The sequence below is a fragment of the Nyctibius grandis genome, chromosome 6 (genome assembly GCF_013368605.1).
Source record: "Nyctibius grandis isolate bNycGra1 chromosome 6, bNycGra1.pri, whole genome shotgun sequence".
NCBI lineage: Eukaryota > Metazoa > Chordata > Aves > Nyctibiiformes > Nyctibiidae > Nyctibius > Nyctibius grandis.
The window spans coordinates 28,399,219-28,424,972 of record NC_090663.1 but is presented as its reverse complement, the minus strand read 5'-3'; the positions used below and the strand labels follow the sequence as shown (position 1 = coordinate 28,424,972).

Sequence of the window (25,754 nt, the reverse complement as noted above, 5' to 3'; positions counted from 1 at the left end):
AAAATGATCCAAGTCGTGTTATACTGCACGCTTGTCCAAATCTCAGGCAGAGAAGGCATCTCTGTTAATATTGTAAGAAATTCACACTGCCATCTAGTTTGTCAGCAGGTTCCCTATCATTTGTTACATCTTTTTGGCAGTTGAGCATCAATTTAGAAATGCCCTGCAATGAACTCGGAGTGAAGCTTTGCTCAAGGTCAAGCGAAGGAGGGTGCGTTGCAATGCTGAGCCAGCCTTAACTAACAGCTGCCGGTCTAAGGGGGGTGGATGTAGATGTACACCCGTCTCAATTCTCTTCCTTACTGGCGAGTCAGAAGTAAATGGTCTTGAGTGCTAAGGGATTCGTCTTCTATGCGAAACACCAGGAGGAATACTAGCCAGTGTTGGCTACAGAGCACAAAATCTCATTAATGAACAGAATAACCAGATTTCTTACTGTCTGCTTATGGGGGCTGAGGCCATTGCATGGAGACACGCAGCTGAGCTGGGGGTGAGCCGTCCCTTCTCGCAAGGGCTGTCTGATGCCGTGGGAGAGGTTGGGGATATACCTTATTTACATTGGAGGTATGCCTTATTTACAGCAAGCCCAAGTATCTCTTCATAGTGCTGTGCTTTGGCGATATAAACAGCCCTGGAGCGTGTTATGCTGGAGGTCACATTTTGGGGAGGATAAATGAGAGCCCTGACTTTGACAGATATCGATACAAGTGATTGTGGCCCAATAACCTTTATAATGAGCAAAATCCCAGCCCAAACCGATAATAGAGATATTCTTCGCACTTCATAAAAGGTTGGAAAGAATTATTAGAGCCAAAGGTTAAAAAAAAAAAAGAAGAAAAGAGTGGGTGATAATTGGGAAACGTTAAAAGCATGTTGTTGAAGGCCCCAAAAGACTACCTAGGAGAAAAAGTTTCATGCTGATTACAAAACCAGCTTAGAGGGAAAGCAAAGGAACAATTAGAAATATAACAAATGTAGAGGGGAAGTTGGTGGTGATGAGTAAAAAGCAGAGGTTAGCATCAGTGGAAAATTAATCGTTAAAATTAAACCTTGAGCACTCCATCGAGGAGGCATTCTTCCCCTGGCAAATTAAACGAAAAATATGGTGTCCTAATAACAGTATTGGACAATTATCAGATGGAAATAGTAGGTTTTGTCAATAATGTGAAACTGCTCATTGAGTATTTCTGTTCTGGTACTTGTGAAGAGTAAAATATTGCAGTCACACCAGTATGATGATGATGGTAAGCAGGTAGAGATATTTTCTGTTTCCACCATAACTCTGGGTGTTAGCACACATTCAGCAGCAGCTTCAGGTGAGACTGCAACCTCAGCTGCCTGCCACAACTCTCTCCCAATGTCGGGACAACTGAAGAGCTTGTCAGTCAGCGCCAGAACTGCTGGCCTTTTTAGAAATGATGAAGAGATGCTGATTCCAGCATAGGTTGTAAGACAGAGTGGTTCAAGAGCAGAGGCAGGAGTCCCTCTTTCAGAGACAGGCATCACCGGGAGAGCCGCAGCACAGGCCACCGGGAGCCGTAACTGCGTGGGCACACCAGCTTTCCACCCCTGAGTGCACATCAACTTATTACCCAAAAGCATTAGGCAGCCGCTACCAGAGCGTGATGTTTTCAAAATCATGAGATTTGGACAACTTGCTTCAGGAGCTAAAACAAAAATTAAGGTGGACAAAGAGGACTCTGACTATGATTTTCTTTGTGTTTTGGAGTATTTGGGATGTTCCAGAAGACTGAACAATACAAATACTGTATTTTTTTTTTTTAAAGAACACTTGAGATGTCCTGGATGATTGTAGGCTCATTGGACTGATACTGAGTCCAGACAAACTGATTGCACACCTGATGCCGGCTTCAATTAATAGAGTACTAAAAGAGAATAATGGAGTCAGTACCAGGCAACATCTTGCCAAATTATGGTTCTGATGAGATGAGATGAAAAGTTTGGTTGATAAGGATATTGCAAATGTTCAGGTTGTTACATAACATATTACAAAAAGTGAGTTTAAAAATGCAAATATATTTGTATTCAGGAAATTGCCATGATGCAAATGAATTTCTTGAGGGAAAAAAATTTCTTGGTGAAACTGTTCAGAGTCTGTGTTTTTAATACTATGATTGGTGAAAGAAAGCATATAGTCATTGCTCACAGCTTGCAAGTGGTGCAGAGGTAGCAGTGAGTGAGGAAGATGAGAGGTGACAGACTCAGCCAAACAGGACTCAGCATTACCATGTATTGAGGCACAGAGTACATCAACTCTTCTTGGTTTCAGCCCCTGGGAAATGGACACTGAGAAAGGCTTTTGGAGGACACAGTGGCTGAGTATTGCTGTACAGAGTGGTCAGAAGGACTGGTGTGGTCTTTGTACAGACATGTAGGTAGGTGTAGTGACTCTGGCTTTAGCATGAGCCCAGCATCTCGGGAAGGTTAGTGTTGAGCTTAGCAAAGAAAAGATGGAGAAATTATTTGCCTACTAACTAGAAGTACTTAACAGGTGACAGGCATTTACTATTTCTTTTCCAAAGATTTTCTAAAACCCAATTGAAGGAAAACAAAATGTACACTTGAAATAAGATGTATGTTTCTGAGGGTGAAATACCACATGCTGTAACAACGAGCCAAAGGTAGAACCTGCGTCTGGGAAATGGCTACTCGAGTTGTACTGTGTTTGACCCACTGATGCTGTCTGGTGCAAAGAGGATTTAGTCTGGAGAGTTGGTGTGCTGTGTGGCAGGTCAGACTGAGAGATCACAGGTGGCCACCTCGCCGTTCAACTGTTTATGAGAAATTAGGATACTCCACAGAGAAAGCTGTGACAAGCTACGCCGAAGAAGCAGTTGCTACAGTGTACAGATGCCTAGAATAACAACAAAGTGTTAGAACTTGGATCAATAAACAGCAAAGACCTGCCACCTCTTACGCATGTCCTGCTTAGTCACTGCTTAGCATCTTAGCAGGACCAGCCCTCCCCAGCGTGCCTAGTGCCCTGTAGCACCTCCTCCTCCTCGCCCTTCAGCTCCCGAAAAGTTCTCACTCTTCTTTTCACTCGCTGCGGGCCAGGTTACTTTGCCACTACCAGTGTCTCTTCTGAGTCACTGGCGCTTTCAGAAAGTAAAGGCCATGGAAACTCCTTCCTAATGGGCAGGAAAATTACTGTCTCCCCTCAGGCTTTCTACAAAATCATAACAAGCAAGTGTTATTTCGACATTAGCGTCTTTCCCGTTGGTTACAGTAGGCACAGATCCCTGTTGGTGTTGTCAGTGATAGTGGATATGTGAATAAGCATCCAGCGAGTCCGCCCTCGGGGTTATGATCTTGTTAACTCTCTAGAGACCACATCAAAGTCAAAGAAATACAAAATAAATAAGCAAGTAGGTTTAAATGATTTTTCGTACTCACAGTTGGGAGCCGCAGGCTCTTACAGAGTTACATTTGCTGCAGGGTTTGAAGGAAACAGTTCATCTTATCTCACAGCAAAGAGAACATTTGCAGAGCCTTAAGAGGGACACAGAAGCAAAACCAAAGCTTTGACTCAGCCTCGTGCTGCCCTCTTTGTAGCTTCCTTTAGGCTTCGAGTAATGCAGCAGCCCAAGAACCCTGGCTTTGCAAGTAGCATCTGGTGTTTGAAAGGCTGAGGTTATTTGTACCAACAGCAAACAGTGTGATGTACAATGGCTTTACAAGTCAAAAGTGCTCAGAGTCGTCCAGTCACTAGAATGATAAAAAAATCATACAAGTTTGTGCTCAAAACAGTATTGCTTTTATGAAGACAGAACTATTTAGAAGCTTCAGCCAGCTTTTAGTACCTCTGTATTTCTCACCAGTAATGTGAAAGTATTTTATCGGCAGAGTACAGTTAGAGCTCTACTGCATGTGCTGGGGACACAAAAGGTTAAATATTTTCCTGTTGTCTTCTCTGTTGTTCCCCATCCCTTTGGAAGAACATAGGTAAATTCGTCTTTGGATAGCCTGCTGTGAAATGACTTACTGTGGGTAAAATAGCATCCTGCTGTGAGATCAGCTCCTAAAAATTAGAAATGCGTTATATTCTGTTCCCTTTCAGGCCCCACATTGTTCCACGTAATTACAGTTAATAGTACCAGGTACGGCTGAGAGCCATCAGGTCATCACCAGGGACTTTTGCTAATAGAGATAAGCAGAAAAGCAAGTGCAAACTTCACAGACTGTTTTGAGCACAGCTTCATGGGCACCAAAGAAGTCTAAAGCTTCCAGGTACTGCTGATGCTTCAGCAACTACGTCCTCCGTGAGCTTGCTAAACAAAAAGTGACACATTTAGACAGGGCAGGAAAAGGATACTTCGCAAGTACCTCTGTTTTCCCAAGTATCACTCAACTCTCCTCCATGTCCAAGCATCAGGCATCTCTCAGGCAGTAGTACAACCACCCATCCTTACTGTCACCTCGCAGGACATCCAGGATCTCATGGGAGATGCTGGTTACTTGCAGTAACTTCCACCCAAGTGGGAGGTTTTGCTGGCCTTGTCACAGGGTTTCGGATGCTGCTGGGGACATTGAGCCTTCGTGAGTCTCTTTTCTTGGACACCTGCTTAATCAGAGAGTAACCTGTGCACGAGTGTTCCTAGTTTAAGCTTCGTTTTGGACATGCCAGACAGTGAACACACACAGAGTGTAAGAAAAGGGTCTCAAAATACAATCTTGTCCTTTAGCCCATCCGTGTGGGGGGAAAAAAAAGAAATCTTCTGTTTTTCCCACATATGCTTTCCTGTATATAAAAACAGGGGGGTAAAAGCCAAATCCTTTTTTTGCCATACCTTCTTGCAAATATCCAGTGTACCAAAATGTTACGTGTAGTTATTTTTCTCCTTTATTCCATGTAAGAACTTGTATTGAATTTTTTGATGGCTGCTGTATGCTAAACACACAGCTCTCATTACAGGAAGGCCACAGAATTTGTTGGTGGGACTATTAAGCTTGATTGCCCTTCTGACTTCTTCATAATTGAACCGTTTTCTAAAACCATCCGGTGACACATAAAAGGTTTTTTTTCCCCTACAAAAAAAGCAGCATCCAGGCTCTCCTGCTCATATGGCAGTGTCGCTGTGTAGCAGCTACACTACCGACACGCTGCCCTGGTCTAGCAATGAGAAGGGAAGTCACTGGAGAAATAAAACAGGTGCAAGTCACTTGAAATGCTAACTTTTGCCTAACACGTACCTCCTAACCTCTTATGGCAAAGAGGGATATATCAAATTAAACAGGAGTAAACACACTGATGGGTCATCATTACGGAGAAGTCAGCATGGGGTGAAATGACATAGGAATTTATTATTCATATCAGGCACTTTGCATGACTTCTGTATGTGGACTACTGGATGTAACACTGCTTAGCCCTTAGTGAAGAGTCTGTTTTGCACAAAGTAAAGGTGTTTTGCACCCTGTCTGCCTGGACAGGGGCATAGTTGCTGCACAGTGTGAATGCCCAGGAAAGGGTACAAAATACCTGTAAATCCTACCTTGAGACATTCTCAGTGATTTCAGTGCTTGCTGTCAGATTGCCAGCTTAAGACGAAGCCCAAAACACCACATTTTTCCAGGTGTAAAGGCCGAATGCCAAGAAATAATAATAATTAAAAAAAAAGAAGGAACACTGAAGTATTTTTTCTGTATTTTTAGCTGAAGCTAAGATTATCTCTGAATATTTTACAAAAACAACCCATACGAAATGTGAGAGTGATAAGGTACCTTAAAAAGGATGCTTATTTAGTGTTGCACAAGTCAGTCACAATGTTGGGTTAATATCTGTTTAATTCTCCTACGGTGTTTCAGGCTCAGGAGAAAAGCACTGTATCTTAAAAATACTCCAGAGTTAATCAGGGATGTGGCAGCATCTGCTTAAGAGAGACCCATAATTGAATCATCCCTAATTAACCTATCACCTCAGCAGAAGGGAATAGGATGCTGGTACCTCTTCTGAAATGGATGAAAGTGATGGGAGTGGAAAGGGGGGAGGATGAGGGAAAGAGAATAAAGTAATTTGTCTAACACCTAGTTTTATAACAAATTTGGGAGGAGGGAGGGGAAAGAAATTAACGTATCAGAATCATTAAATCTGTTCAGTATAGTTAATCAGACTGGTTTCAAAAACATTTGAGCATATTTACATGTTAATCAGTGCATGATTTAGGTCCAAGAAATGTTTTCTCCTTTGTATGGGTTGGGCTGTTTACAGTATTTACAGATTTTTTTCTTATTATGATTGCTGCTGACCTAATTTGTATTTGTAATAATTATAATTTCAAACTAGGAAAAAAAAACTTTGAAAACTAGTGGGCAGAAAATAAAAGCAATGTCAGAGATCTCAACATAGGTAATACAACATCTGTTATGTATTTATTGAATGACTGCACAAATCAAAATGAGAAGTATTTCCTATTTGAAATAAATCTCACAGACATACAAAACAGATCCTGAAGAACACTGCTTGATTTAATATTGTTGTTCTGTTTTGTGCTAGATAGCTAATATACGGTAATTGCAATTTGTTTCATGCAGTGCCCTGCCAGACCGTTTTAGATTATTTGAAGACGGTACTTCAGCATCACAACCAGCTTATGGTACCACAGCCAACAGACCATCCGACCGAGGTAGTATCCAGTGAAGACAAGCTACAACCTAAACGATTTTATGATTCTGTGATTCTACATCTCTTTATGTTTGACAGTTCATTGAAAACATGTAGGCAAATAAGTAGTAAAAATATGTAAAATTATTAAACTGTCATTCTTAGGTACATTAATCCCCCAAATGGAGGAGACTCAGTACAATCTAGGATGGCTTTTCTGAGCAGCGCGTAACTCGCCCCATCGGCACCAGCTGCGCTTGCCTTGCTTTGGGTAATTTTTCTCTCACCTTTCCTCAGAAATATCACTTTTGTGGGTAGAATTTAGGCTAGGACTAGCCCAGTGAAAACTGCAGCTGGGTGACTGATGGTGGCTGCACGTGGCAGCTGCCGGTGTACCGGGGGGTACCAACGTGTCGTGTGTGTGGATGCAGACACATGTGTGTATACAGTTAGTGTAGCTCTAATGCAGCCCTGAGATGGTTAACACTAAAATACACGTTTCCTTCATTTTGCAGACAGACACAAATACAGACCTCTGCAAGTCATTGGCGTGCTCTTGCTTTTCATAAAGCATCCCAAACAAAATGTTGAGTGTTGACAATTTTATACTTGATACGGAGTTTGGGGATTTTTGTAATTATGATCTGTTTAAAAGTGCTGCAGTGGAAAAGCAGGAAATTTAAGTCATCACCTTCTCTAGAAGGTAGATGTATAGATTTATCTATCAGCTCTAGTGTAACTCACGTTAATTTTGCTTCAGTGTGTTTCTATCCAGGCTTGTAAAAATGCCTCAAATGAAGTTGTTTTGTTGAGACTTTGCTAGTTCAGACTGTCCATATTTGAGGCCCTTGCTATGCATGTTTTCATATATGTGGTGTATATGTGTCACTACCCATTATTCATGCAAACAAAATCAGAAGAGGGAAGACTTAGGTCTAGTCCGACTTCCCTTTGCACATAAATAATAAGTAGTGCAAGCCTCATGTAGTCCAGCTTACCATAGTTTCACTGAAGATGCTTTGCAGCAGTTCAGGATGTACATCACTTTGCTCCTCCATTCAGTTTTATCCTGTGCAAATTGATATATACATATATGTATATTTGTATTTATATGTATCGTCAGCTGTTATCACTCAAACATATTCCAAGGACTCATTTTCCTTTTTTTATGCTCTTTTGCTTAACTAAAATTTTGAAGCACTGTAAAAAATGAGGCTGTTCCGTAACGTCCCACATGGAATAGCTTGTCATGATGTGACAGAATTTTTTATTCAATTAAACACATAGATGCTAATCTTTTATTCATAAGCTTAATCATGTACAAATACAAGCATGAATGCATTTGTACTTTGGTTCTTCCTTCAGGATCTGCTTATTTCATTTCTGGAATGGTTTGTGTTTGTTTTAGTTTAATGACTGCTGGCCACATCAAACCACATCATATATTTACCGAGAATCTTTTGCCCAGAAGTGCTTTACTTCCAGAGGAAGTAATGAAAGTGTATCTGTAGCAGGAACCCAGTAATTGTTTAACAGAGTAGCATAACACTGTATCATGCCTTTGGAGAAGAAGGAAGAAAAATATTCTAAATTTCAGGAAGAATAAGAGAGAAGTATAATAAAATTGGGGCTGAGGAAATTATGCAAAATTTATTGCCTTCTCCTCAGTTAATAGTAACGTGAGCTCTCATGAAATTTAGATGTTGGGCTTTTCCGCACCCAGTTTCCATCAGTGCAGTACATTTAAACACAGAGGTGGCTTTTAGGATAGCTTGTTCCTTAGCAAAGCCACACATGAGCATCCATCCCTAACACACATGAGGAGGCCTGGAGCCTCACACTGTGCCGTTATGGGCTTGCATTGCATTGCTTCTGCCTGCCAGGGCACAAAAGCAAGGCAGTGCCTACAGAGTGAGCTGCAGCTTGTGCTTTGCACAGGTATCGGTAAGGAAAGTTCTTGCTTCACTACAGTTTTTTTTTTAAACAGGGAAAGAAGTAGGTTTCAGGAATCTAAAGTAGGAAAATAATTAGCTTTATGTAAAAGGAATGCTAAGCTAGCTGCTGAAAAAAAATTAGTACCAATGTGGGGATCAGGTGACCCTGTGTATTACCTCTGTGATGGAGCAAGCCTAGGAAATACTAATGTCAGCTCCCACTGAGTTGGAGTGGTCATAGTTGCTTCAGCATAAGTGCATCATACCCCCAAAGAGCTTTCCATGCTGCGCCCCTGCTCTTCCTCCTTCCCTGGCCCCCCTGCCAGGTTGGCAGAGGAAGACGAACTGGGCTGTATGGAGGAAATGTTCTTTCCACAGCAGAGCTCCTCAGCCGTACCATGGGCTTCCCAGGGGCGTGTGTACCTGGCAAAAATTAAAGCAGCTTCTTATGACATGAGTGGAGGGGGAGGAATTGACCCTGGCTCTTTTGCAGTACTAGGAGCAGACAAGTGAAATATAAATTATAGACAGAGTTGGACTATAGGTAAAGGATCTTTCTCTTAGGGGCTTACAAGCTTGGATTTACAAGTTAAAGGGTTGAGACGTTTTGGGGAAATGATAGGGGTCTATCAGACAGACAAAGCCCATCTCCTCCTTTATATTTTGGCTTCCTTTGAAGAGTTCTGGATTTGCTTGTAGTTGCCTTCGCTAGCAGTTTGCACCAAGCCAGCTGGGTTTGCACTGAGGTGAGCAAGCAGCAGACAGTCACACAGGCTGAGCTCCCAGTGATGCTAACCCCGCCGTGGGTGGTGGCAGTGCCCTCAATCATACGAACAGATTCTCCAAGGACCTCCTCATCACAGTCTTCACTGAATTCAACCTTCCACATATTTACCAAACTTGCAAAAAATTTAAAAGCAAGCACCTGAGGGAAAACTTCAAAGATGCTCCCAAGCTGTCTCTCAGGATGCTATAATAAATACATGAAAGGAGGCAAGGGTAGTCCTTAAAAGACTTTTCAGATATCAAAGATCTGGAAGGGAGGAGAACTTTGCAACAGTTGCCCGCAAGTGCAGCATGCGGGTGACATTGGCTCTGTCGAGCATCAGACCTTTGTTTCTCTAGTTCACTGTGAGCTCCTATCTAAGCTGAGGGCTATACGAAGCTTTTACTAATTGGGCCTCCAGATTTATCTGTTTTAATGAAGAGGTGTAGCTGTAAAAGTGAATGAGTCTCTAGGAGGGTGTGGTTTGTTTTTTTGTGTACTTCAATTATTTCAAGTATATTAACAGTCACATTTTACGTTAACTGGGTAATCCTGAACTATAGCATCTTATGGGCAACAAGAATTAAATACAATTTAGGTACAATTGATTAAAGAGGGCTTGTAAATGTGTGTGGATTACAGGAATCCCCATAATTAGTCCCACAGCATTCATTTAATATTGGGATATTGAAGCACACAAATTATGAAGGTTAAAAGCAAAATTTCTTTCCAGCTGACATGGTGGCATTTCTGTAAAGCTATAATTTGAGTTAATATGGCATTCATTAATAATAACGAAGCTTTTAGTTTTCATAGATCCTTTATTTATTTTCTTTATGTTTTTCACAGTAACATAATTGCTGTCAAGTTTCAGGTGTGTTGTACAGAAGTAATAAATTTATTATAAAAACAGACCAAAAGAATCACCTTTGAAGTAAACTGTCAGCTGCGATGAAGTGATCCATTTGATCACGCTCTTCAAAGACCCTTTTTCTGCATTTTAACAGATTAAGAAGAAAGGTTATACTTAAATAGTATACCCAGTCACTGGTTCTTAACTCTTTTAAACTGCTTGTTAAAGTGAAAATTATCAATAGCCACCTCTCAAAACATAAGGTCCTTGTACCTCACCAAATTCTGAGTTCTAGAAAATGGAAATGTAATTTTAAAAATACTCATTCTCAGTAAGAGCAATTACGTGTTCACTTCAGGATGTGTTTCGCTGTCAGTATCGCGGCTAGTTAAAAGACGTGGTTTTTATTGCAACTGACATCTTTACTTATTTGCCTTGTAAAATAAGCAAAATAAGCAACAGAAACATTTCACTTTTTCAGGGGAGCAAGCAGTTGCTGAACAACTACCCTGTCTACATCACTAGTAAACAGTGGGATGAGGCTGTAAATTCCTCCAAGAAAGATGGACGACGGCTTCTTCGCTATCTCATCAGATTTGTTTTCACAACCGATGAGCTTAAGTACTCATGCGGCCTTGGAAAAAGGAAAAGGTCAGTGCAGTCAGGAGAGACAGGTCCTGAAAGACGTCCTCTGGATCCAGTAAAAGTAACATGTCTCAGAGGTACTGCATCTTTTCGCTCAGTGTCCACCATATGTGATCTCATTTCACCACATTGGCTCTGGCTCAGTAGAAGCATTTGGCTGGCAGTTGCAGAACTAGAAGGGGTTTCACAGGCAGGTGACAAGCAGCCAGAAACCCTCTGCTTTTTTTTCTTATACATACATATTTACATGTATGTATGTATTATATATGTGTATTTTTTTTTTGAATGGGAAAAAACAGGGCCACTTATTTAAGAGAGGAGACAAGTACAAGGGCACTTGACACTGATATACTTGAAACAACAAAGCAGGAACATCAGACAATCCTGATTACACTCTTTTGTAATAAACTAACAGGGCGTTCTTTAACACTGATATACAGCAAAATTAACAAAAGGAATATTTATAGCCTAATGTGTAGTAAGCATATGGCACTCAAGGCCACAGTTAAAAGCTAACCGAGTTTCAGAATAGGTTTGAACATTTTGTAGTGCCAAGAACATCTACAGATTAATTACATACAAAGTGTATACAAATGCGTTGTCAAGGATTTAACTTCTCTTTTGGAGTACTGACGCAACACTGGCTGAAAAAGCTGGGGAACAACTTTCCCTCATGTTTAGCCTGAAAAGGAGGGGGAGTTTTACAAGCGTTTCACAATGTCAGAGAGTGAGAGTGTTGGACAACACAGAGAAAGGGTCCAGATTGAGAAGAATTCTCTGTTGTGGCAGTTCATACTTTGGTTTCCTAAAATTGTTCAAAAGGCCTGGTACTGGATTTCATAATGATGAAACATACAAAACAGGACTTTTTAAAGCCCAATTAAAAACATGTTTGTAGTATCAGCATCTGCATTTTATAAACTCATATGCTTATCATTTCTTTAATTAACTCATAGTTAACTTTCTAGTAATTTGTGAGCCCATACACGAAATTTTGGTTGAACTGACTTCAAGAACATTTTACTAATCAATGCAGTGTAAAAATCTGTATTTCGGTCAGTCAGCGACAAAAATATCTTTAGTCATCCAGCTGGAGTCCAAAGTGGTTATATACATCAGGCGGAGCCTCTTCCCATCTAGGGTAGAAGAATCCAACATGGCCAAGTAGATAAGACTTGTAGTTGGGGTACATTGATGTAACCAGGTAATTAACTCAGATTTTACATGTGGCCAAATTAGGCAAAGAGGCTCTTTTTTTACTACAAAGGAACGTGTTAACTTGTTAGATGATACTTTACCAGACCTTATACTCTATCCAAGCTTAATAGAAGGACAAGTCTGTTGCACACTGTGCTGCACAGGGCTCTGGAGCGAGATTCAGGGTCCCAGAAGTTCTCCTTGAAACTGAAGGCTGAATACAAGCGCATTAACCATTTACTAAATGACTTTAAATTTCACCTAATAATTTATGCACAAGCAGAGCGTTAATTCCCTTTTCTTCTCCCTGCCTCCCAACAAGACTAACAGTAAATCCACCTGTAGATGGACTTTTGCTTATAGCCACTCTCCTCTCTGGGGTCCTGAACATACAGACCATGTGTAGCACTCCTTGGGAGAAAGAGAAAGGCCAGTTTCCTTAATTTTCAGAAGCTTGAAGAGGAAGCCAAAACATTCAGTATCTAAGGACCAGTTAAGAAAGCAAAGTAGACAGCTTTCCCTTTGGGCTTTCATATGTGGGTGGGAACATCACATCTTTCTCGGATGCCAAGAGTGGCCACTGGTTCCTACCCATTTGCAAGCCAAGGTAACAAGTATCTGACTAATTCTCAGTACATCAAATTATACCTTCCCACTGTAGCAGGGAGTACAAACTGCTTCTTTCTCTGCACTCAGAGTAGTTTAAACATCTATAAACATTTTTAATATGTTCCTACAACTGACTGATGTCTGGAACCAGCTTTAAAACAGCCTGGCATACTTAAATTATAGCATTACTCCTTTACGTGGTAACCATTTCTCTGAGAAAAACACCAATCCGTGGAGCCCCACATGAACATAACTAGGTAGGAATTACTGTTGCCTGTGTGGATTTCCAAGGAAATTAATTTAAAACCGACATAGCTATCACTTTTGCAGACACACTGCTATGCAAAAATCACGTCCTAATTGTCCAACAGATGAGACACCTTGCAGGCACAGGAATTCACGTAAAAAGCACAGCTTTCCCTGGTCTTGAGATGTGGTGACAGTAATGAAGTTACTTTGTGCCACTTATTGTGCTGTTGGCTTGTCAACAATAGAAAATAGAATTTAAAAATATCCTGGGACACAAGATACTGCATGAGGGAATAACTAATATTACAGAATAAATAAGAAGCTCAGTTTCCATATGAGGTACAGTGTATCCAATATATCTAATAAGGTGCCCTCACATTTAAAATCGTATTTGGACATTCCAAAGTCCAAATACACCTATTTGAGCTATGTCTAGCAGTTACGGCTCCAGAATTGGTAAGGTGCCTTCTGCAAGTTTAGCATGTTGCATGTCAAAGAATCTGAAAAAGAAATCGTAAAAAATGTAATCATCACATACAAATAGCTGTATGTGGAAGCAGCAGCTACTTAAATAGCCAAATTACATTCAGTACAATTCAGTTTCTCCTGCATTGAAAACTATTGCGAGGCTCCCCAAATCAGCCCTTTCATGTCATTTAGCTATTTCTAAGGCCAGTTTTGTCTCTGAGAAGTAGGTGTCAGATTCAGGAAGATGGAAAGAGCAGGACTTTGAAATGAAAGATATTCCAAACCGAAAGGAGCACCAAACTAAAATAACGGCAGTGACGTTTTCAAGCAGACTGTGGGCTACTGCAGCTGTTGAAGCAGCCAGCAGAGGGAGATCATAAAGATCCAGGACAGTGATCACCTTCAGGTATAAAATACACAACAGGTTTCAATTGAAATACATCCTGATTTATCTTAATTTCCATGTGTACTGCACATGCTGAATCACAACTGTGACTTCGAATTAGTTCTCTTTCATTTCCACAAGACGGGATTTTATCTCCAGGTCCCATGCGTCACATAATTAGCTCAGGTACAACAATATACACTGCATGTAGAGAAACACACCTGTACAGAAATAAAATAGGTCCCAGTGGCATTATCATGGCATCCCCCATAAGGCTTTACTTCTGCTGAAGTAGAGCAGCAGTGCCCCCTTTCTTATTTCTCATGAGCTTTCGATGCCTGGGCGATAACAGATGCTGCAAAGACAAGTTGGTTTTTATCCTTGCGTGTTTTCCTGCAGAGTTCATTAGGATGCATTGTACTTCCAACCCAGACTGGTGGATGCCATCCGAAGAACAAATAAACAAGGTATTCAGCGACGCAGTAGGACATGCTCGTCAAGGGCGTGCGGTGGGGACTTTCCTTCACAACGGGAACTCGTATTACGAAGGGACTGACCATCCAGGATCACAGGATGAAGTCTTCAATAGAGGTATGCAAGACGGATCTGGTGATTGATGGCAGTGAGAAAGAACCTTGTACAACAGTAGCAACCACTTATTTTAGGAGAGACTATTTGTTAAACATACTTACCCTGCTGTCATTTAAGAGTCCAAAGCATGTTTGAACACATACTGCATACATTTCAGATTCTCCATCCTACCATGTCCCAGTTAACAGAAAGAAATCCATTTCAAGACCTGCTCTATGGGATTCCTCAGTGCCTATTATTTGCAAATCCTTCATAGCACCCTCAGAGGGAAATTGCAGTTCATTCGTTTAGTTCTAGAGGAAAGGTCATTTAAAAACTATTAAAATGTCAAAAGAAACAGCAGCTACTATCTCATCTGCCTATTGATAACAAGCCCAGTCTGGACCCTAAATGGCTGGGTACGATTTGCTTTCCCTGAGTAGGAGATGTAAGAACAAGTCTGCACACTTATAACAAAAAAAAGAAGTGGTCTGCCATTTCCTAACAGAAAATAACATTATTATAAATGCTACCTTAAAATACGGCACAAGATGGGAAATGCAGGGACTTCCTTTAGCCAACTCTGCCAGGAAATTAAGCTTCCCAGGTAAAACAGCAGCACTCATCAACAGCAGAATCCTTCAAAGACCCAGAACAATAACAGGCACTTCTGATAGATAAAAAGTGCTTTGTATATCAGATAGAAACTATATTTATCGAGATTTCTAGGGGATTAGAGTTGATCATGACAGTTTTCATTAAAACAAGATTGCTAAAAACAAATTGCCATTTCAGAAGACAGGTTTTGCTTTGCCCGTTCCTATTTTGCAGCCATATTATGTAGCTTTAGAGGCTTTAAATTGCCTTTTCTTGGCTTTGCTTTCATTTGTGTTTTATATCCATCCCTTGAAATAGACGAGGCAATGCGCTGGTCTTAACGGTCAGATGCTCAGTGTTGCATTCAGGGAGGGGTGGAGTAAGAAGAGCCACTTCTGTTGTAAGTAAACATGGAGTCCAAACTAAGAGCTGTAAGAAAAAGAGGTGTGCTAGAGCAGAACTCACAACGGTGCACAACATTGGAAGCAGATACCAACTTTAAAAAAAAAAAAAAAAAATCAGTCCACTGAAAACCTTTATTTTAAAGGCTTGGCAGTCTGTTGTCCCTCCAAGTTCATGCACTCCAGAAATATGCAATGCCAAAGAAACTATACGCTTTCCTTCCCGCATCAGGGTGTTTCCATCTCCATCTCCTTGTCCGGTTGCACAGGCCCGTGCTAGCATCCTTCACAGCCGGAACCAGCCTTCCTTGAGGCAATGTTTCCCCACTGGCAGGTACAGGGAACTGGTTTTTGGAAATAAAGTTTGTTTCGCTTTTGACCATCCTTAGTGCTACCTCATCAGCGTTGACTCTCCTGAACGCGTATCTCATACTCCCCACCGTTCCTAACCGCCTTGTGCAAGCCATGAGAGAAGCTACTAATGGCTCCTTTTAACCTTCTCCTCTCCTTCCCAACCTTCTTGCCATGCACTGGGCAGGGCAGGAGACATCCAACCCCTTCCTCAAAGATCAGAAAGGCCCCTCGGAGGTGAAGCGGTCCTCTAGCTCTTGCCTGACTGCTGATGGAGGACTGAGGCAGTCTCTCACAGGTCAGCTTGCCCACATGATAGTTTCTTCCTGCCATCTGCCTCCTCTTTGCCTGTGGCCATGACCTGTCTCTCACGGCCAGCCCATGGGGCATCTCAGGACACGGGCTCCACTGTACAGCACCATAGACAGGACCTCGCTCAGCCAAGATATGCTTTAGGCCCTTAAATGCCCAATACCTCTCCATTCGTTTTGGTTTTGGTGATTTTTAAAAAGGGGCTGAAAGGCACTCACTTACCCCAGAATAACTCATTTATTTTCTAAAAGTGAATGAGGAGTTTAGTCACACTAGCCATGACTAGGCCAAGGGCTTTGGGACAGCATCCCTCACTACAGGCAGGAAGTGACTTAGAGTGGTCAGCAGTGTGTGGTGGCCTCTGGAGGAGAAACTCGGTGTATAGAAACGTCACGGTACAAATATCCTATAGTAGCTTTTCAGTGTTGAACTTACACTTTTTTTTGAAGAACTATAATAGAAGATGTTACATTGCTCAGCTGGTATAAGTCTTGCTGGTCTATGTTTAATGTGGTGACACTTGCCAGAACTACTTGGTCAAACATGTCAGAATGTGCGAGTCAACATTATACTGTAAATTTGTCCACAGCGATATGTATCATGCTGTATTTTTGTAAACATTGTGATGCTTTCCTTTCAAATGTTTAATCGTATGAAGTTAAAAATACAAATGCTTCAATTTTAACAGTCACAGAACGGGACTACTGGACTGGACAGACCTCTCTCATTTAATAACCTAAAGATTTTCTGAAATAACTAGTAAGCCTAGCTTTAATTTTAGTGTGAAAAGTGTAGCCAGCGTCCTGGAACTACTCACAATCCTCTGCTCTCGTATTGTGCAAAATAACCAAATGTATAGTTTCATCCTGAAAGCCACTTTGGCACCAGAAATGGCTTTGCAGGTTTGGACCTTTCTTTACAAACAAAATTTTGCCTTCAGTTGCTTGTGTGCGCTGCCCAGTGACATGAATTGTAGTCACAGTCAGGCATTAGCAGACACCAGCTCATCTTTTTTTGTTCATGTTTGATTTTAAAATAATGGAGTACAACAACTTTTCTCAGTTGTCTGTCTTGGTTTTTAATTGCCATCATGGCCACTTGACTCTTGACCCACTCATTTTGTTTAAAAAAAAAAAAAAAAAAACCAAACCTTTCACAACAGCTTATTCTGATTAATTTGTTCATGAGGCATTATAAACTCATACACATTGAAGTGTCCAAATATCCGCAAGATGTTGGCTATAATAGTATGGGACCTGAAATAATAGATAGCACATAAGCCCTTGCAGGGCGAGACACCCCCATTTAAGCAGTGTGCTTTGTGAGTCAGCGCATCCCTTCCCAGCTCTGGATGCAGACAGCCGGCTTGCGACAGAAGGAAACCGCTATCTATCATGTCACTCCAGAAAGTCCCAGGAGGATTGAGATTCTTGTCTTATCCTTCCATACCCTTTAATCTTACTGTCATTTATGTATCTGCCTTCTCTCAAACTCTGTGTAGCCGTACCGCACGCCCATCTGTGCCAACATGCCTTCGCTATATTTTCTATGACAAATATTTGTGGAGAAACTGTGATTAAAAAAAACATTATTCCTGATATTTTTATTGTTATGGTGTAGTTAATTCTATGAATACTTTCTAATGATGCTTGTACTGTGTAGAGTAAGTACAGGTTAGGGATAGACCTTTACCAGATATTGTACAAAAAAAAGTGCATAGTGTAATATAGACTAGTAAGGTTTTTGTGACAATTTCTATAGGATGTGTGAATTGTTTTCTATGTGGCAACACACATTTCTTTTAAAGAATATAAAATCTTAGAGAGTTTTTTAAACAGTCAATATTTTTTAATTATAAAGACATTTGTTACCTACAGTTTACTATTTCAGGTGTTAAATCTAATTTGAATATTGGTTTTATTACCACATACCTCCAGTTCCATTTGTTCTGTTGCATAAAAATGCACAATAAAAGTTAGTCTCTGGTTAACCTGTCTCTCTCTATAGGTGTTGTGTCGGTGTGACAGCCATCACAACTGTCTCTCACTATAAATACATATTAAAAGTTTTAGACTTAGATTTGTGTAAAAGGGTAGAGCATTGTCTTCTCATTAAATGCTTGTTTGGTATGAAGCACCGACAAGCACAGTGAAAGATCATGAAGAATTCAAGTGTGAATATAACATAAATCATTTTCACCTCAAAATATAACCACATATATTTATGTGCTGGTTAGATAGAAAGACCGCTCAGAGAAGGTACCTATCTGCAATCTTAAGACCTGGATTTTCAAGCGGTGAAGTTTAAATCCCATTTTAATTCAAAATTCAGTGATGGCTGAATGTCTCCTGTTCTCTTAAATGCTTTAGAAAATCCTGACTCCAAATAATTTGTAGAGGAATGACAGTGAGAAACATCCACCACGACAAACCCCTTCTGCTGGGCTGCGAAGGAAGACAGGCCTGGCTGCAGGCTGGTGCTATCCATTAGAAACGGTTGCCAAATATTTCCATTATCAAACAATGCTTTTGGGTGCCTGTAATTCCACAAAACTTGAATTGCTTGGACTGCTATGTTCTAGGTCAGGGCCTTCAGCCTAAAATTTCACTAACTGTGAAAAAATTATTGAAAACCCCTTATTAATTAAACCCTCACTCAGATAATTTCAGGTGATTCTGAGAAACACAGGTAAAGTGTTAATCCCTCTGAAAAAAAATTATCCTGAACTTCTCTTTGGAAAGCTCTGACTTCCCAGACTTTTGGACAATGACTTGAAGTGTCAGAGGGCAGGTCCAGAGGCAGCAGTGCATGGGGATGGGTTATGGGGAAACAGACAGGGTGATGGGGCAGGAAACTGGCAGGGAAGGAGAGTGCGTAGGTAAGGAACTAGAAGCAGCAACTGGGTTTTTGGAGCTTGGAAAGATCCTCAGAGAGATTAGGTCTAACAGCAGAGTCTATAAGAAGCTGAAAAGCATGAGAGGTAGCGACTGGGGCTGGGCAGGCAAAGAGAAGGGGTAAGGAAGAGGTCCCTGGGGTGGGGAAGAACCAGGCCTGGGAAATAAGGGGAACAGGCAGCACAGCTGGGAGGTGTAATTCAGTAATGTCACATTTTATCACTCTTCCACTAAATACTTGTTAAACATACTGGCAAGGCAATAGTTAAACCATGCTCCTGCTCTGTTACAGTGCTGGTCCATTCAGAAGCATGGTCCACCACTGCTGGCAGTTGTGCCTTTGCTCAAGTACCATGATGTCCCCCCTAAAGAGTACCTTTAGGGTCAAAGTCAGCCATTGAATATCATGTGTATGAAGGAATTTAGTTTTTACCTCATTTGCTTAGAACAAAAGCCCATGTGCAAGCTCACATTATAAAAGTCTTTGTAATCTTATTTTAATAAAACTACTCAAGTTGCAAAATCTAGCCCTCAGGAGTTCAGCTAGGCAGGAATTGCTGTTTTCTCTGCCAAATCCCCTCTGCTGAGGCACCTCTGTGACTGAAGCCAGTGGAAGGAGGAGTGTCAGGGTAGGCAGTGCTTCTATCACGGTGAGGAGACTGAAACATCCGAGTCCCAGGGAACACAGCATGAGGTGGCATGTTTCAACCTTCAGCCCGCTGTGCCCAGAACTGGGAAACCTCTTTTTTCATAGGGGTTTTGTGAAGATCAGTGCTACTGAAGAACCAGAGCTGTAGTGCTAAGCACAACAGAAAAGCCCTTGAAGATGGTAACAAGCCTGCCTGCAGAGTAGTTTGGATGCAGTACGTAAAACCAGGCCACAGATCAAATGATGAGGATAAAACAAAATACCAAATCACTGCTGAAGGAGAAGCATCCTCCTGCAGAAGGCTGGGGCGCTGGGCAACAGCAGCATTGTAGACTAGACATAAGGACTCCCAGGCACAAGGAGACTGAGATACATTTGCACAGCAGCATTAACCTTGCTCTCTCCTAACATCTGAGTCCTTAAGATACTGCCTTCACAATGTTCTCATAGCTTTGCAATCAACTAGCTCACACAGCACGGACAAGGATGCAGGATGACTACTGACTTGCAAAGTTTAGCTTTGGTTTGTAAACATGCACATAGATGATATCTCAAAAAGAACAGGGAAGAAAGAACTCATTTTCCTTACCTGGCACGCACTTATGCTCATCTGCACCATGACTACAAATGGCCCCCAGGTGCTTCAGCAGGAGGAAAGTGTGAATGCAGCTCCAGGTGACAATCATATAAAACTCAGTTATTGATACAGCAAACCAATACCACTGATGCGACTTGAGCACTCCTTGAGTGGGGCCTATTTAAATCAAAGGCTCTGTCTTGGTTATTTCCTAGCAAGTTCATATATGAACAGTTCTCCAGGGATAAATCCTCCCTCCTGCAGCGTGGAGTCCCTTGGAATACTTGGCAGATCTCTGTGTATGACCTTGCCCTGTGAATACAAAAACCCTCCTCTAAAGACTCTTCAGCATCTAAAGTATAAAAGCAGCTTCTACTGCAGATGTATGGCATTAGGGGGGAAAAAAAAAAAAAAAAAAAAAACACACACCAGCAGATTAATTACCTGAATCAAGAGAAAAAATCTGACATGAACTTATGTAACAGTGTTGGGAAAAAGCTAAAAAACCTTTTGTCCTTAAAAGCACTTAAAGCTCTCCCACTCATCTGGCAGATATAATTGCCACAACCAAGGCAGTCTTTGTAGGAAAATGGAAAGAAACAGGTTTGCTAATGACTCAAAGTAGCTTCCCATCAGAAAAGTTAATATTAAAATTTAGTTCCCATTTAGGAACAGGGTCAGTAGTACAGCAGGAAAAGTCTAATTAAACCTTTCAAAAATGTCTTGTAGTAACATGAGTGAAAAATTGAAAAGTCGTCTTGCAAAAGGATGTGAACCTGAAAGAGCCAGCAACTGAACTACTTACGGAACTGACGGAAAGAGGTATTTTTTTTCCAAAGGATGAATCAAAATGAGAAGTAGAGCAGCAAGCAGCTCCAACACAGCCTCTTGACAAAAGAACTGTGAAGGAAACACCCAGCCTACCTTTCTTGTCCACAGCATTAGGAAGACAGTTCCATGGCGAGACTAATCTCCAAGAAAAAAAATTAACCTGGGCACATTCATAAACCCACCAAACGCTAGCCAGAGCATCACTGCGCATCTCCCCCGATGATGCAGGGGTGTCCAATTGCCCACTGAGCAGACGGACCTCTTAGAACATAGACTTTGGCATTAGTGTCCTCCGCCCAAAACCCTCGTTTTGGTCTCCAGCTTCTCTTCACCTGGAGACTGAAGCTATATACTGAAGGTCAGAACCAAAGAAATCAGTGCAACGCATAAAGGGAAAGGAGCAGAATGGGTCAAAGTCCACAAACTTCGCATAGGCCTAGCTAGAAGTAGCAGTCATGTCCTTTGCCAAGTTCTCTGTCATGAGATGGATAGTAGTATTTATCTACTTCCTTTGATCAAAACCGCTTAGTGGAAGCAACAGATCTGAGCTGTTTAGAGAAGCTGGGGACAATTCGGTTCTAAGAAAGATTGGCTTTCTTCAATGGCAGAAGAAAGAACAAATGCCCTCATATTTATGTTTGGAGAGAATTAAGAAACATGAACAGCGTTATCTATTCAGGAGCTTCACTCCAGCAACAGAAGTGTTTGGGGTCATAAGTAGGCATATCATGGAAATTTTGCACAACCATAACTTGCAAGAACATTTCCTCATTGAAATTCAAAAATTACCAAAGCAAACATTATTTCATGTCTATTGCCATGGGACCAAATCTTAAAGGCAGAGATCTCATTCAACATTAAGAAACAAAACACCACCACCAATGTGTCTCCTCCTCTCTCATCCCTCTCCTATTTTTCTCTTTATCTCTTGTATTTAATAGACCAATACCTGCTGAAGGAAGTTAAAGGCTGCAAGAAGACTTCTCCCATGAGAAACTCATCCCCAAGACTAGACTTGAGGTGCCTTACCAGTGCCTCAACCTTAGTCTAAGGCTAGGGATGAAAGACCATGCAAGAGGGAGGTATATGATTCTCATTGCTCTCTCTCACTTATGTTCTGCTGGGAATATATCATTTTGATCCTTTCTCCAGGTGGAGCAGGGCTAGAAAACGGGCTGTCAGGAGAAACCGAGATCTGCCAAAAGTATTCTCCCATCAAGGAATTAATCTGACCTCAGCCCTGGATGTCTTGTTTAGGCATCAGCTTTTGGTAAGGATTAGCACTAACATAAGTTTAATTTATCCTTAGCATACAGAGGTCAAAATTATGCATCCCTAGCAAACGAAAGTGAGCAGAGAATGTGAAAAAAATCATATATGTCTATCCAAGTGACTTGAAAATTGTTTCTTTTATGTACATTGGAGATTGAGGATATCAAAGCAATAAACTTTGTTATAAAACTATTCACACTGCTCCCTGTTGTGAAGACCATCCCTTCCATTTCTGTTAACTTCCTTAGCTTGCACTGTAACACATGATGGTATAGCTGAAGTATCCCCTTGTAAGGTGTCTTGCTTAATATACTTGTGAAGTTAACTGTTTCATTGCTCAGTTTTCCCTACCTTCTTCCTCTAAGGTCAGTCAGTCCGAGTGGCTAAAGATGTAAGAGCAGCCACACAGGGTTCAACCACAGGTCTGTGAAACCTCTTTATGCTGTCTCTGACAGCGGCCAGATGAAAACATAGGGCAGAACACAGTACGCCACAAGTCTGGTCTCCTCAAAGCCACAGCCTCACTGAAAAGTCTTCCCTTCATCAAGGTTTCCAAATACTCCTTCCATAGTATTTAATTTTTATTTGTACTAGGATATCTGTTCTATTTCATGAGAAACACAATCAGTGAGGTACAGATCTACAACCAAAGACACCTACATACAATTATAACACGCAGAGACACATTTCACATATGAATGTATTTGTATGTGCATCAAATGCAAGATGGATTTTCTTTATTACTGCAGCTTGCTTTGGAAAAAACATTTTGACCCTAAACTTAATGCCTTGTGCATCCAGAGTGGCCTGCTTTATTTCAATGGTAAACTGCTGTTCAATCAGTATTTCCAGAAAAAAATTTCCCTAAACCACTGAATATCAGTTTACACTAGAGCTGAATAATATTTAAGCCACCTAATTTGCAGGAAGGAGGGTCTAGAAAAGATCCTGCTAAGCCCCAATTCAGCACCAGAAGAACCCCGTTGGCACCAAACCACCCACAAATAATGCTGCTGAACGTGGGAGATGAGTTTGTGGCATGCAGCCTTTTGCAATCTGAACACCACACATTACTGTCCAGTGTCCCTGCAAGAAAATCCCTTGAGACAGGGAGTCTCTTAACTATGAAATGAAACATTTTCAGCAATCAAGACATATGCTGCATATCCAAAATCTTTCCTGAAATATATTGCTTGACCACCTTATTTCTGATATCTGATACCATACAGACAAAAATGCCAGAGTTTCAAGTTTCTCCACTTTATTGCCCAGGCGTCTTACATTTTTGTCTCTTCTTTCCAACCATACAGATTTTTTTAGCCCAATTAGTAGTTCTTTCCATAACTGGATAAATCACCAGTTTTCATTGGTATTAGTGATAAAAAGTGGCACTGAAAGGAACCAGACAGTATGTTAAATCCAGAAAGGATTGGTGACTAGTTTCAAGTGAATGATACCTAGGTTTTTCTCAAGAGGCTTGGACAGCTTTGCTGGGATTGTCAAACTACAGTTATTAGGTAAGTCTAATACATAAACCCAACCTCTTCAATACATTCTCCATACCCTTGACTATACACAGACATGCAGCCCATCTGTCTTACTACCTTTCTTCACATCATCCTTAGATCTGGATCACGACTGGTAGTCCAGACTGGAGACAGTGCCAGTGGGGCCTCTGAGCCAGGCAGAGCGAGCTTACCCTGTACTGGGGAAGGAACTGCACTCTTTGGGGGTGGGGGTGAATAGGATGAAAGGCCCAATTACCAGGGAAGTATGGAGTATTAATAACTATAGCTTGGCTATTCTAAGCAGGCTGCTCACGTACCGAGTGAATGCTATTTAACAGTGTGTACTGTCAACATCACAAAGGCAAATTGAATAACTAGTACAAATAGATGGATATAAGCTTTGTTTTGCATCCATAAAATACAATTATATGCATTTTGAATTCAGAAACGTAGCAAATCTTCAACTGCCTAAAGCCAGTGTTATTGCTTACCTTTACAACATATATAAAATTGCTTGAATTAACAGAACACAACCTTTACCGGCTATGTAACATTTTACTGAATAATGACAACTTCCAGACATTTTACAGGATGTACCAAATTAAAGTATAATTACTAAAGAAAGAACATATGCCGAGCAACTTTTAAATGTCTACACCTCACAAATCAAAATGACTTTGCCTTACTAATACGAAGTAACCAGGACACAGAATGAAAAAGTCAACACACCAAAAAGCTGGGGGGAGGAGATACATTTCATTAAAAGGCTGCATGGAAAAACAAGTTTCAACTCTGAGATTGTCCTCTGAAAGTTCTACCACCAGTGAAAATCCTCACTGTTGACTTTCAGATTTAATACAATTTTGGCAACAGCCAAAATGCTTTACAAACGCTTCTTCTCACATAGTTCTTCAGCATCTTTAATTTGAAGAGAGACTTACAAAAACCCTTTATATTACATCATTTATTCAACTTTGCGTATTTTTTTCTTCTGTCTTCAGATTTGAAGCAGCTGATCACAACCAGAAAAGTTTTAAATACAGTCTAAGTTTAGGTTACAAAAATCAAAAGTATCCTAGTGTGTGGAGCTGTATTCCACTATTTCAGCAGACACCTTCTCCCCGTAACAGCACTACGAACGCTGGCAATACAAAAATTTGACCAGGCTTACTGTTAGTGTTACACTTATAAAAAGTAGCCAAGACCTTTTATTTTAATTGGTGGCTTTGATTTACACAGAAAAAAGAAATTGTCCTCAAGAGCCTCGTGTAATATGGGATAGAATGACAATTTCCTGCCTATCTACTACCATTTGTTATAGTATGTCGTATTTTAAAAACATACATCCTTTCAACATTACGTTTTGAACGTTTTAACTGCTTTTCAGAATGTGTTTATTTAACAAGAAATCTTGCTTATCCACAGACATTGAAGCAACTTGAAAAATATGGACTAACATATTCACCAATTATTACAGTCCACTGCAAGAATTCTGTAGACCTTAGAACACTGCACTTTTTTTTTTTTGCGTTACCTCATCAGTATGGTGCTTCAATCATTTTCTGGCTAAAAGAATCAATTCATTTTCTCTTTAATTCACTCCAGCTCCCAGTTCCAGAATTAAAATTACTCACCCTCCACTCACCAAATACATACCTCACCACAAAGCTCCAGACTGAGATTACACCATCACCCTCAGCAATAACACTAAGTTTTCAGAGGGCAAATAGGTTCAGACCTACAAGACTGAATACCACATGAGGAAACAGTTAAACAGAGGCACCAATTTTCATTACAGCCAAAAAAGAAAAAAAATACGAGTTTTTGCTGTGGGTGGGAAGGAGGAATCACCCAACTATCTGAATATTGCTAAAAGAACGAATGTCATACTACATAGTTTTATGCATTCTAATAAAGTATCATTTCTTACTGTTCTTTTCTTCTCCAATCACCATTTATTATTTCTGGCCACATATTTAGATTGCATTCATCTTTTCCTATTCCCAAGTGCTCAACACCTTAAGTTTTTTCCTTCCTTGTATTCTTTTCTTTTTACCACACACT

General features: G+C 40.8%; 1 protein-coding gene across 1 annotated transcript in view; it reads left to right on the top strand.

Annotated features, from left to right (window-relative positions):
* BEND4 (BEN domain containing 4) overlaps positions 1-14,345 on the top strand; it is a 29,614-nt gene extending 15,269 nt beyond the window's left edge. Inside the window, exons 3-5 of the mRNA XM_068404067.1 lie at positions 6,553-6,644; positions 10,657-10,897; positions 14,128-14,345. Coding sequence (XP_068260168.1) covers positions 6,553-6,644; positions 10,657-10,897; positions 14,128-14,345 — 551 coding nt within the window. The remainder of the gene's footprint in view (positions 1-6,552; positions 6,645-10,656; positions 10,898-14,127) is intronic.
* Positions 14,346-25,754: the final 11,409 nt, after the last annotated feature.